We start from the raw sequence: 12,955 nt of genomic DNA, 5'->3' as shown, positions 1-12,955 counted from the left end.
ATATCCAGGCAGGCTTGCTGACCCATTGCCTCAGCTTACAGGACTCCTATGGTGTGTGGGTCCAACCTGTGCCTCTGCTGGGCAGTGTCTAGCAGCATCTTAAACCCAGACCTTTCCTACCTCATCCGCAATATCAAGTCAGACTATTTATTCCACTCACCTCCCAAATGTCTCAGTTCACTCCACCCATCCCTCTTGCCACATTATTAGTGGCAGGCCCCTCATTTCTCACCTGGACACTGCAGTAGCCTGGGACCTTCTGTCCTTGTCTCCAATTTCAGCCCCTTACATTCCACCCTTCCTCACAGAAGCCAAGGTGATCTTTCTAAAATGCAAATCAGAAAATGCGTCCCTTGTTTACATCCTTCCATGAGAGAGATCCTGGAGAGAAACCCGAGCTCCTCAGGTCAGAAGCCTGCCCGGCTGCAGCGATGGGGAGCGGGATAGGATAAGTTCCACCAGGGCACCACGGTGAGGAAAGGACGTACCGCGCTCCCAGAGCTGGTGTTGCTGGCTGCGGAGGAAGGGGATTTTGACCTGGCCAAGCCTCTGTCTTGGACCAGGACAGCAGAGGCCAGAGGAGCGCGGTGCTGGCGAGACAGAATCGGGGCCCGAGCTGGGCGGGCGCCGAAGTTCTGGGCACCGACTCCCCGCGGCCGGGGCGGGGTCGGGCAGACTCGCGGCCTCCGGGCGGCAGGGGGCAGCCTCGCCCACAGCGACAGGTTTCGGCCCTGGCTCTGCATCTCTCGGGAGGAACGGCGATCTCGGGCTGCGGGCCGCGGCAGCCGGGCATGGCCGCGTGGAGCCCCGCCGCGGCAGCGCCTCTGCTCCGCGGGAGCCGCGGGGTGAGCGGGCCGGGTCGGGGCTGTTCTCCCCGGGCGGAGCTTCGGGGGGACATGGCCGGCCGCCGTCGGGGCTCTAAGAAGGGCTCCCGGGGGCGCGGGCAGTGCCGGAGGCTGAGCTCTCTTTCTCTCATTTTGTTCGTTCATCCGTTCACTCCACGGCCATGGGCGCGCGGAGGAGTGTGAGGCCCTGCCTGGCGCGATCTGCTGCAGCTTCGGCACTGGGTGGAGGTCGGAGTTCAGGGGGACGGACACATAAACAGTTGTGTACACCCGGAAGAGAAATGTTGATTCGCGAAGCGGAGGGCAGTTGCCTCGTCCGGGACCCAGGCGTGGGTGCCAGGCGCTGCGAAGAAGGGTGGTCTGGGCCCTGGGAACTTCGGCCGAGCCTCTGACCTTGACCCTCCAAACTCCGCAGCCCCGGGCAGAAAGCCCTGTAGAGGGCACTCCACTCGTGCCCTTCCAATCCTTTCTGCCCCTTCTTGACTATCTACTTCTCTTCCCTTTGGGATTGATCCTGCCTCCCTGGTGCATGCAGAGGTGTTCTACCAGCCGGCTACTGTCAGCTTGGGTAGTGGTCCACTGGGGACTTCGTCAGTCCTTTTAAGGCGTTGCCCACAGGTGTGCTAAGGTGATAGATGGCTTCTTCCCAAGGATTCTGCAGCGCTAACCACCCTCTTCCACTTACTGGTTGCCCATTCTGCTTGCCATCTGGTTACCCTCTGCCTTTCCCTCCACCAATATTCTGTCTCCCAAAGCACCTCCACCCCTGCCCCTGCAATCTCACCCAACCTCAAACATCCACTTTTTGCTTTCTCCACATAGCACACAGACCTAATTCCAGATTCTTCTCCCGACCTGCATTTCAACTGCCTGCCAGACTTTCTTTGCCTGTGCCCAGTGGGCATTGCCCCTAATCTGCTCAAAATATCCATCAGGGCTTCTGAGAACCAGCACCGGGCTTCACTGCAGGCTGCTATTTCAGGACAGTTGCTTTCTTGGCCTTTAAGAGCAATTGGTGAGAGAGTCCCATTTGCACAGCTGAGATTCTATGACAGGACCCCCTACTCTAGGCCATCAGGAAAGGACGGTGAAGAAGTGGCACCTTCAGCACCAGCACTTGCTAATAATCCTGGGGTTTTGCCTGCCTTCCACAGCCAATCAGGGACCAGCCCAGTGATTCTCCTTCCTGGTGTCTCCCTAGACTAGCTGTACAAGTCACAGTTTTCTGCTGCTTACTTTGGTACCAAGAGCCTAGGTCACACCTGGGGTTACATAGCCTAAGAAGACCAAAATCTCTAGCCTGGCACTCAGCCTGCCATGGTCTATTTTCAGCCTCTGCTCAGCATGTGTGGGGTCCAGCCCCAATGGCTGCCAACCTGTTTTTCTGCTGCTTCCCTCCTAAGGTTTGAGACATGTTCCTTCTCAAGCACTGGCTTCCTCTGGTAACCATCTGTGAAGTGGGGGTGGGGGATTGTTGTCAATGGTGAATAACCCAAAATTATTCCTTCTTCAGGACATTTAATACAACATCTGTCTCTTCTCTCTAGTGAGAGTTAGTACGTGGTATAAAGGGGAGCTGGCAGTAGGTTGTGAAGTTACCTTCCCTTGGGGAGGGTGCAGCCTGCTAATCAGACCTCAAAAGTGAATGGGATTTGGCCCCATTCTGCAGGGCAGTAGATGGGCAATGCCACAGTAACCTGGCAGGGCAGGTCTGAGGCAGGTTCCCTGGCATTTCCCCTGATTCTGATTTTTTTTTTTTTTTGTACCGGGGATTGAACTCAGGGGCACTAAACCACTGGGCCAATCCCAGCCTTATTTTTTTATATTTTATTGGAGACAAGGTCTCACTGAGTTGCTTAGGACCTCACTAAGTTTCTGAGGCTGGCTTTTAACTCACAGTCCTCCTGCCTCAGCCTCCTGAGCCACTGGGATTACAGCCTGGCTCTGAATCTTACTAACAGAGCCAGCCTTGGGCACATTACTTAGTGTCTCAGTGTCCTTGACTATAAAACTCATCATAATAGTGTCTCTCTTACAGTACTGTCAAAAGGTAAACGTCTTTTGGATTGGGTCTCAGGCCTTGTCAGAGTAAATTATTTATGATTTACCTTTGCTCCCACCCCAAAAGTTCTGTTTTGTGTCCTTAGAAGCTAAATGGCCACTTGATAGCACATATTCCCTCTGACATAACTCATGGCTGTGCAGTGAGGATCAGGGGCCTGTCTTGTAGGGGAATGGCAATAGCCCTGGGGGCAGTACTGTCTTGCTCTGCCATGAGCCTTTTCTCTTCTGTGGCAGTTTCCTTTGCACTGTGTCCACCGGATGTTTGCATCCCAGACTGAAGGGGAGCTCAAAGTGACTCAGATTCTCAAAGAAAAGTTTCCTCGAGCTACAGCTATCAAAGTCACTGACATTTCAGGTAAGGCTTTCTTGTCATTCCCACAGAACTTTGATGAGATTTTAGCCTGTGGAGAGGCAGACAGCAAGGGGCTAGAGAGAGAACTTGGTGCCATACCAGTGGCCTCTCAGTATGTGTTGCTTTGTGACAGAAGGAACTTGGCCTCTCCTCCCTGATGGAGTTTTGGGGAAGTGGAAGTTTCAGAAATATAAGAGGGGAAACTGTGAGGGGAGGGCCTTGCTGGGAGGACTCAAAATTGCAAGGCTGGCCTATCATGAATGAGATCCCTCTCAGTCACTCCAGAGCTTGGGTCCAGAGTTTCTCATTTCACTAGAGGTAGGCCTTACTCTGATTCTCTCACCTTCTCCTGACACCCTGGAATGTCAAAGCTCCAACTGCCTTACTTTCCTCAGGATACAAGCTCAGAAAAGCCAAAGGATCTTTCCAGGCCTTTGAAGAGAGGAGGCAGTAGAAGCAAGGCAAAACCAGGACTCTCTGCTAAGCTCAGTTACTAGCCAAGCCAGGCCCACCCTTTCTCAGGCAGCCTCTGATACTCAGAAGTTCAGGCTGACTGTATGTTAGGAGCATGCTGGGGACACAGCTTCTGCACCCACAAGATGGGGAAGACAGGCCCTTTATCCAGACACACACATGGGCAGCCAGATAGGCTTGTATCTCCACACCCAGACTTAACCACTGCGTTGCCACAAGAGCTCACCAACAGCATTTACATGGATTCTGAAAAAGTTCTAGGAAGCTAAAGATCTGTCAGAATGATATGTCAGGGGACAGCTCTGCAGGGTCGCCAAGCAGTGCTGAGACCTTGATGTCACCAGGCCTTTACCTGTCCCAGGCCCAGGGCAGAGCTGAAACTTTTCCCTCAGTTTGGCGCTGCCCAGCCCTGGATGGAGTTCTAAAAGGATGTTGTGATATTATGGTGTACATATTTTGGTTTTTGACCATAATTCCTGGCTTATAGCCCCTTTCCCCAAAGCAGGCCAGAGATATTAGAATTTCTCTTTCCCAAGACATTTCATAGAAACTAGTTTTCTCCCATCTTTTTTTCTTGGAGCTGGCCATAAGGAATTCTCTGGTGATTATACCCCCTTTTCAGAAGGAGTCCTGCCCTGTGTTTACAAGGAAGAAATGCTGCACAGAGAGGCCAGGAGGGGTATGAATAGATAGCTTGCTGGGTTTCCCCACCCAGTATATTAGCAGTTGTGCCTTTGCAATGAAGTCTCCAGAAAAATATCAAAGGACAGGATTCAGAGCTTCTGGGTAGCCGAACACATGGAGGTTCCTGGAGGTCAGAGCTCTGGACAGGCTATGGGAGCTCTGTGCCCCTTCTCCCATACCTCACCTTTGCATCTCTTCCTCTGTATTCTTTGTATTATCCTTTACAATAAAACCAGTAAACCTAATGTTCCCCTGGGTTCTGTAAGCTGTTTACACAAATTGTACCCTAGAAGGGGGTTGTGGGAACCCTGATTTACAATGGGTCAGTCTGAAGCACCAGTGAAACAACCTAAGGCTTGTGATTGGCATTTGCATCCAGGTAAGTGGGGTCACACTGAGTTGGATTAGAGATATTCAGCTGATGTGTGCTGCTGTAGGATGGCTTGCTTGCCAGTGGAGAGAAATCCCCCCACCTGTGAGGTCACGGGCAGGTCTGTTGTGAGTGTGTAATGGGAGAAACCGAGTTTGAGTGGGTTTTTCATTCTCAGTCATTGAGTCCAGGAGCCTGAGTGTAACCAAAATGTGGATTCCTCGAGCACATGACATGAGAAGCAAAACAAAACCTGTTGAGTAGATTGTACTTCTCAGATGGTGGCCTGGTGTTGCCAGTGCAGGGGACGTTCTCCTGTGCGTTGCTTTGTGTTAGTGCAGCTTGGCCAGAGCTGGCAGGGCCCACCTGCCTTAGGGCTTCACTGTAGCTCCAGGTCCAGGTCCAGCATATTCACTGTGCCCCTGGTTCTCTCCTGCTTCTTTGCTCCTTTCTTTTATTTTGGATGGGATCACAAATATAGCCTTTAAACCAAATTTAGTGTATTTTTTTCATTTTTAAAAATACAGATCGCAGATCCTTTGGAATGAGGAATACTGAAATTTAGTCCTTCCCACTCTCTGCCGTGGCATTTGTTGTCCTACTAAAAGAAAATACTCTATATCCCTTAAGTTTAACGTGCTTTGTGCCTTATCTTTTCTGCCCACAAGTAATAATCCTGGGTAGCACAGTGGCCTTCCAAAAGAAAGAGCACATTTGGGTTGAGGCAACCTGGAAGAAGCCTGCCAGGAGGTGTATGTGGTCAGATCAGAAGCCGTGATCTTTTTTCTACCTGTCTTAGCAACATTCCTAGATGCCAAATAATAATACTTAGACCTTCTTTGGGTTGTATCGTACTTCTAGGACACATGGGACCATGGCTGTCACACTTAATAATCAAAACACTTTTGACTTGTGTTTATTTTAGGAGGCTGCGGGGCAATGTATGAAATTAAAATCGAATCAGAAGAATTTAAGGAGAAGAGAACTGTCCAGCAGCACCAGATGGTTAATCAGGTCAGTGGAGGTACCAGTGATCCTTTGCCACTGGCCTTCAGCACCTGGGGGATGTGGGCAGAGCATCGTGGTTTTCACTGGCAGTCCTAGGAAAGAATAATTCAAATTCCACAATTGCACAAACAGGACTGGAGACCTGAGAAAAATGAGATTGTGGGCAAATATGGATTTTTATTCAAAATTGGAAACAAGCCACCCAATTGTTATTTTGTAGTTCCTTGTCTAGTGAATAGTGTTTGTAAGCAGGCACAGTGCTAAAGGATAAGTGTTTTTGTAGATTTGGGCTTTTTTTTTTTTGCCTCCCTTTAGCCTTTAGGCCTACTTTACAGGTGGATGAATTCATGTACAGCATGATTGAGAATGGCTCCAGATGCCCCAACCCAGTGACAGAACATTTGGGCCCTGGAACTTCATGTTCAAACAACCCTAGTTTGCTAGGGTCCATTTATGCTTGGTTTAATTTGAACTTATACCAACTTTGGCCCTAGGGCCTGTGTCTGTAACTCACCCCCTTCAGCAGGTGGTTTTTGTTTTGTTTTGTTTTGACATCATTCTGGAAGGTTTTGCACATTGTGAACTAGTTTAATTTTAGAAAAGCACAGCTATGGTCCCAAGAGTCTGAAGCGGCCCCTCGTACATTGCATTGCGTTCAGGTGTTCTGCACTGCCATTTGAAGACACCCTGCTTCTCTGCACACACCATCCAGCAGCCTGCTGCTTACTCATCTATTCTTTCTGTATCTGTATATTTGCCCAGATCAGACCTCCTGCCTAGACTGCCCTTCCCCTCTTGCACTGGCTCAAATGCTCTCCCCCTCCCTCCCTGGCAGGCCATGAAAACCCCTCCACCCTTCGACTCCCTCTGTCAGCTACCAGTGTTTTCTGCCTTGTGTCCTGGATACTTATGCCCCTGCCGTTTATCCCTTGGAACCTGGGAACCGTTTGTGGGTGGTTCCATCTTTTAATTTCTCACAGCACATAGTCCTACAGCCCTAAGGTGTGCTGGTGGCTGTGCTGTTGCTGACAGCAACATTCTTCCATGGGTCAGAGTCCAGATAGAATACAAGGGAGGGAAGATGGGGTGGCTCAGCTTATCCTGATCTGGTGGAATTTGGGTTTTATTCTCAAAATTATGTGGTTGCCTGATGTAACCTACTCCTCAAGTGCCACAAATGCCACAGCACATGGTTAGGGCCCTGATGAAGGTATCTAATTATACCAGGTGGGCAGTGCCTAGATGATTAAGTTTGAGGATATTAGCTTTGATAGAGTCACATGGGAGGGACAAAATGAAACCTCTTCAAAGAGCAGGTCAGTTGACCTGTAGGGGTCTGAGCTGGGGCCTGGAGTTGCCCTGCTTCAAGCAGGTATTAGCACCCATCTAGGAGGAGATGAACCTGGGAATGACCAGCCTCTTCTGCCCAAGGTCAAGCTTCCCAAGCACATTGTTTTGTCTTCAAAAGTGGAGTGAGAGTGGGCTAGGAGCCTCATCCAGCACACAGGATGTCCGAGTGGGGCCCTGGCAGGCCTGGGTCAGGGTAAAGCTTTCCTTCTGGATCTTTTTTGGCCATCCTCACACCTAGTAATGTTCATCTTGGTGACACAGGATCCAATTCTTGGTCCAGAAGTCCCTTGCTGTGGTAAATAGCTGTTGCCCCCTCCCTCCTGTGGCCTCTTTCCTGTCTGCTGCCTGATGGCCCTCCCCTGAGGGCACCTCTGCTCCAGTTTCCCCTTTTGCTCAGTGTTCTTCCCAACCTGGGATTTCCCACCCTCGGGGGATCTGCCTCAGTCTTTTCCCCTGTCCCTGCTCTTGCCTGTTCTACTCCAGGCTGTCCAGCTCTAGGGCTGCCTCCTCCTGGGGCCCCTTCTCACCCACTTGAAAACCAGTGTGCAGGAGCACCCCGTAAGGACACCTGTAATGGGGCTGCCAGGCTTGCAGCCTCCCAGGGCCATTGCTGCCGGCCTGGAATCTGATTTTGTTGCTTTCTGTTTTGTGAACTTTTACCTTCATCGTTCTTCCACACCTTCTCCTCTGAGTCCCCAGCTCCCAGAAAAATGTGGTGGACATAGCAGAGCTCGGAAATGCTTATCCAAGGGCTGGGGCTGGGGCTCAGTGGTAGAGCACTTGCCTGGCATGTGTGACACACTGAGTTCAATCCTCAGCACCACAAAAAGAAAAATGAAATAAAGATATTGTGTCTACCTTAAGAAAACAGAATATGTTTCTCCAAGCTATGTCTTCTCACCATGCACTTTGGCCAGGTTACCTCTCCCCCTAGGGCCTCAGCTTCCTTCCTCTCCTGTAAAGTGACCCAGGTGATCTCAAAGGCCCTCGAGCTGTGGCATGTGATATGTGTGATACTGTGGGGGGTGTCGGGAGCCTTCAAGGAGCCACACAGAATGCAGGGAGAAGGTGTTAGGAGAGAGAAGTGTGGAGACCCGAGGTGGCAAAGCCCAGAAGTTTTCTCAATCCAAGACATCAGCTGAGCCGTGATTGGGCCCTCATCCAGCCAGCGAGGCCCAGGAGTGTCCTTGGCTTGCAGAAGGCAAATGGTCCCATGTGCTGTGCACTCTTCACCAGCTGCCATATGAAGCTGTAAAAGAGGGGAATTTGTGGCATTTGTGTGGTTTTAAAGAATAGCTGCTCATGGTTTGAAATAGCAAACAGAAACAGCTCTAAAGTTCATTAGGGGACAAGTTGAAAAGTTATAATACATCTGTATCATGGAACATGATGCCAAGGCAAAGAATGACACTTTATGCTTACTATGGAAAGGTCTCCAAGGTAGATGGTTAGGGAAAAGCAAAGTATAGAACAGTTTGTTTGAAATGTTAGCATTTGTGGTTTTGAAAGGCAGTGGTGTGGAATATACATTCATATTTTTATGCATTTTACTCCTGCAAATATAAATATTGTGAAATAAACTGCTGTTTACAATAGCAGTTTCCTGTTTGGGATGGGAGATGAAGGACAGGTGTGGAAGGGAGGCCTTACCATATACCTTCTGGTTTTTCAGCTATGGTATTTTGTTTGTTTGTTTTTGTTTTGTTTTCAGATTGAGTCTCACTATGTTGCCTAGGCTGATCTGGGATTCCTGAGCACAAGTGATCCTCCTGCCTCAGTCTCCCAAATCCTGGGACACTAGGCCCGTGACACTATGCTCAGCTTAGATATTATTGATTAAAAAAATTATAAAGGAAAAAATTTATTAGACAAAATGTGCAAAGTCTACTTCAAATATATAAAGATATTCTTAATTGATGGCAAGTACATAAAATGATGATGCTCTTTTACTTATTCAGGCACTAAAAGAAGAAATCAAAAGCATGCACGGACTGCGGATCTTTACCTCCGTCCCCAAGCACTGACCACCACCCTGACTGCACAGATGCTGCTGCCTGAAGCCCTGGGTGAATTTCACTGATGGCATTCTTCCCAAGGCATTTGCCAAAAACTTTATCGATTTTTGGTCATAGACATTTCTATATTATAATTATAGAAGAGATGTTATCTATTTAGATGTTAATTAAAGGCCACAGATACCTGACACTTTGGGAGGGTTGTGACTAATGCTTAAAGTTCATTTATTTCAGGAGTATGTTCCCTTTGTCCAGAGTGGTCATCTTTGGACAGTTCTGTCCTGCCACTAAAACAGAATGAGTGCCATCTTTTTGTCTTATTAAGAGGTTTTCTTAGAGCTAGGGGTGTGGGCTCAGTGATAGAGCGTTTCCCTAGCATGCATGAGGCCTTAGGTTCCAACCTCAGCACTGTGAAAAAACAAAAAGTTCTGGTTTCTTTCCCTTTATGAAACTGCTCAGTTCCCTTAATCATATCAAAAGGAAGAAAAGGTCCTTTGCTTTGGCTCTTCCTTCATTACTCTTGCCTTTCCCTCCAAACTTCTTCCAAGAATTACCTTGGACCTTTTTTATACTCTGGAGCAGACCTAAGGATTGAGTCTGCATCCTCTCCTGTGTTTAAAGATCCCCCACAGTCTGCCTTTCAAGGGAGGACTAGCCCGTCTCCTCTGATAGGAGCAGGGGTGGGGCTGGGCCTTATCAGGCTCCTTTGCAACTTAGCCACAGGCCATCTTGACTCAACTCTCGGCAGACAGACCTGCCCTGGATTTCTCAGCAAAAGACACTAAGAAGCAGGGATATGGGACATGAATTCCAGCTGCTGTGGCTGCAACATCTGGTGTTCTGGGTGGTGGCTGCATAGTCAGTGTTATAGACTGCTGTCTCTGAGCGCACAACAGTAGCCTCAGTATCTGGGTCTGTAGCACAGTTTGGGCTTCAGCTGCACAGACTGCCTTATTCCTACCTGTTTTCAGAAGCTGGCTTTCCAGTATTCTCAGAAATCCTGTGACTTTTCCTATATCCTTGCACTAGATTCTTCCCTAATCACAGAAGTCAGTCATTGGCTGATGCTGGTAGCTGAGAGCCCTGGTGAGTTTACTGGCCCTTTGCAATGTGGCTCCTGCCCTCCCATCCCTACCTTTCTACTGTTCAACTTCCTCAGAGGTGACCACATCTACTGCCTCTCTCAGTCCTCAGCTCCCTGATCACCATGCTGGTGGAAAGTTGACATCTATTCCTTCCTCAAACTCCCTTTTGTATTTTATAGGTCCCACCACCAGAGAAGTCAGTGGTCATTGTCCGTTCTGCAGGTGCCTCCCTAAGAAACAAGGGGATGTAGGTAGAACAACCTTAGGCCCCAGGTTTTTTGGACAGCACAAATTTCAAACACTGTTCACATACCATCTCCCAATATTGTGGTTTAAAAATATTCTCTTGTCTACACCGTGGGGTTGGGAGGAATTGATATCCTGCTAGGGCAAAACTGCCTTTGACGTAGAATGGTCACTCAATTCTATCAGTGCTGAGAAGATGGGGCAAAACTAAGAAAACTGTGTCCGAGGGCCCAAGCCATCTCTGAAAGGGTTAGATAGCAGGAAACATCTAAGACCATAGTCCCAGAGGCTAGCCAGGTGGTAATGATCAGCGAGGATGGAGAAGCCACAAAATTAGACCTGTCAATTACTTGTATGGAACCTAATTGTCCTCCTTTTAAGGGTGGGCTCCACATACCGATCTGCTCCTAAAGAGTAGAATACAGGGTAAGTGACGTGCAATTTTACAAAGTCCTAGAAGGCACTATGACTTTCCTCCAAGTACCCTGTTGTGAGGACACATGAGCAACCTGTGGAGAGGACCATGTGGTGAGAAACTGAGGCCTCTCACCAAGAGCCAACCTAATAGACTTACAAACAGCCAGCCAGGAACAGGCCTTTACCAAGAAAAGAGCCATCTTGGAAGTGGATCCTTTGGCCACTGTCAGAAGACTGCAGCAGGAGCCAGTACCACCCAACTGAGCCATGCCCCACTTCTTAACCAAACTGTGAGATACAAATGTTTGTTTTAAAGCACTATGTTTTACAGCAATAAAGAATGTATTTGCACATTAATGAAGCATCTCATTGATGGAAGGGTCGAAGGGCCAAACTGCCTAAAGGGCACATCTAAATATCAGAAGCAAAAATGCCACTGACACTCCTCTTCATCATTTGTTTCAAGATCTGCAGATTTTTTTTTTTTTTTTTTTTTTTGGTACTGGGGATTGAACCCAGGGGTGATTAACCACTGAGCCATATCCCCAGCCCTTTTAATATTTTATTTAGAGCTACCGGGATCACAGGTGTGTGCCACCATGCCCAGTCTGCAAATCAGCTTTATTGTCTCTCATTCTAGATTGGTGTCCACTATATCACTTAACCACCAGGAACTCTTAATTTTAACATCTTAATGTTCAGGACATGAAAAGGGCATATTCTCCTTTCAAGTTCCAGGGAAAGCCTCTCTGATTGGTGCTCCTGAATCCAGAGCCACCTGGACTGATGAGCTGAGGGCCAGGAGTCTTGTAAAACTGCAACCTCTGACTGGACTCTGGTTTGGGGTGAAGGGAGGAGTTCCCAAAAGAAGCTGCAGGTGTCAGGGCAGGGTTGTTCCCCAAAGAAGAGGTTGGGGATGGAAAACCAGGTGTTCTCAGGGTGAGGAAAAGGTTAGCAGGCCTGCCCTCCTAGGGGTGTCCAGACGCCAGAGACAGACATTTCCCCAGTGTCTCCCCCTGGGACTTGAGGCCAGTGAACTGTCCATCCTACCACTTTCCAGGCCTCTGCTCTTGATTCTGTCAATAAGAATGCTTTAAAGTAGCCTCTCTACCCCCGTTGTGCTTCCTTCAAAATTAAGAGGGAAGACCAGAGAGGAATCACAAGTTTTCTGTTAATTGATTAAAAAAAAGGAAATTGTTTAATCTCAGCAGCTAGAGTAGAACATTGCATCTGATACAGCGACTCCTAGTTTTTTGATTAGATGCTACTTGTGGAAACTGCTGAAATTATATAATACATTTCAGAGCTGAGTACTCTTAATTTTTTTTTTTTTTTGATACAGGTGATTGAACCCAGAGGTGCTCTACCACTGAGCTATATCTCTAGTCCTTCGAACTTTTTATTTTTAGACAGAATCTTGCTGAGTTGCTGAGTCTGGCTTCAGACTTATGATCCTCCTGCTTCAGCCTCCCTAGTCACCAAGATTACAGGAGTGTGCCACAAAATCAGTCTGAGTGTCCTTCTAAAGGACAGTGGCAGTGGGAAATGCAGTTCTGCATGTGTGTGTGTCTGTGTGTCTGTGTGTTGCTGGAGATTGAACTTAGGGTCTTGTGCTTTCCAGGCAAGCACTGGGAAATGCAGTTTTGAGGAGGATGGCTTGATGATTGAAACTAGGGGAAGCTCCCCAGTCCACAGTCCTCACCATAATTCCTCTTGTGCCCCCTCAGCCTTGGGTGTCTAACACCCAACTAGCAGTGTATGGGACCAACTGGTCTGCAACCTGGGAGAGGACCTGGTGCCAGACACAGACAATGGTGAGGAGCCAATAGTCCCCAACTTCCTTTCTAGGGAACCCAAACTGGGAAGGAAGAGTAAATGACCCAAAGACAGCCAATCCATAGACAGGCTAGTGGCTGATGGGACGTTCAGGGCAAACAAACCAAGGAATCCAAGTTGGGAAATACGGAGAGAAGCTGAAGTTGAAAAAATGGATGGAGAAATAATCATCCATGAAGGGCCGTAGCAAGTAGGATGAGGGAGATGAT

General features: G+C 48.5%; 1 protein-coding gene across 1 annotated transcript; it reads left to right on the top strand.

Moving 5' to 3' along the window:
• Nucleotides 1-726: 726 nt before the first annotated feature.
• Bola3 (bolA family member 3) lies at nucleotides 727-11,267 on the top strand. The gene is made up of 4 exons (XM_026397402.2): nucleotides 727-845; nucleotides 3,144-3,264; nucleotides 5,715-5,803; nucleotides 9,106-11,267. Exons 1-4 carry the CDS (start codon nucleotides 792-794, stop codon nucleotides 9,169-9,171), a joined length of 330 nt encoding a protein of 109 aa, XP_026253187.1. The 5' UTR covers nucleotides 727-791; the 3' UTR covers nucleotides 9,172-11,267.
• The last annotated feature ends 1,688 nt before the right edge of the window (nucleotides 11,268-12,955 follow it).

Source organism: Urocitellus parryii, chromosome 12, assembly GCF_045843805.1.
Source record: "Urocitellus parryii isolate mUroPar1 chromosome 12, mUroPar1.hap1, whole genome shotgun sequence".
Taxonomy (NCBI): domain Eukaryota; kingdom Metazoa; phylum Chordata; class Mammalia; order Rodentia; family Sciuridae; genus Urocitellus; species Urocitellus parryii.
The sequence above is the reverse complement of the archived record's forward strand: the minus strand, read 5'-3'. Positions and strand labels throughout refer to the sequence as shown.

Excerpts from the sequence above, each read along its gene's own strand:
- Bola3 (XM_026397402.2), top strand. The coding sequence starts at position 792 with ATGGCCGCGTGGAGCCCCGCCGCGGCAGCGCCTCTGCTCCGCGGGAGC. Across the intron at positions 846-3,143 it reads TGCTCCGCGGGAGCCGCGGG|TTTCCTTTGCACTGTGTCCA; the intron begins GTGAGCGGGCCG and ends CTTCTGTGGCAG. Across the intron at positions 3,265-5,714 it reads CAAAGTCACTGACATTTCAG|GAGGCTGCGGGGCAATGTAT; the intron begins GTAAGGCTTTCT and ends TGTTTATTTTAG.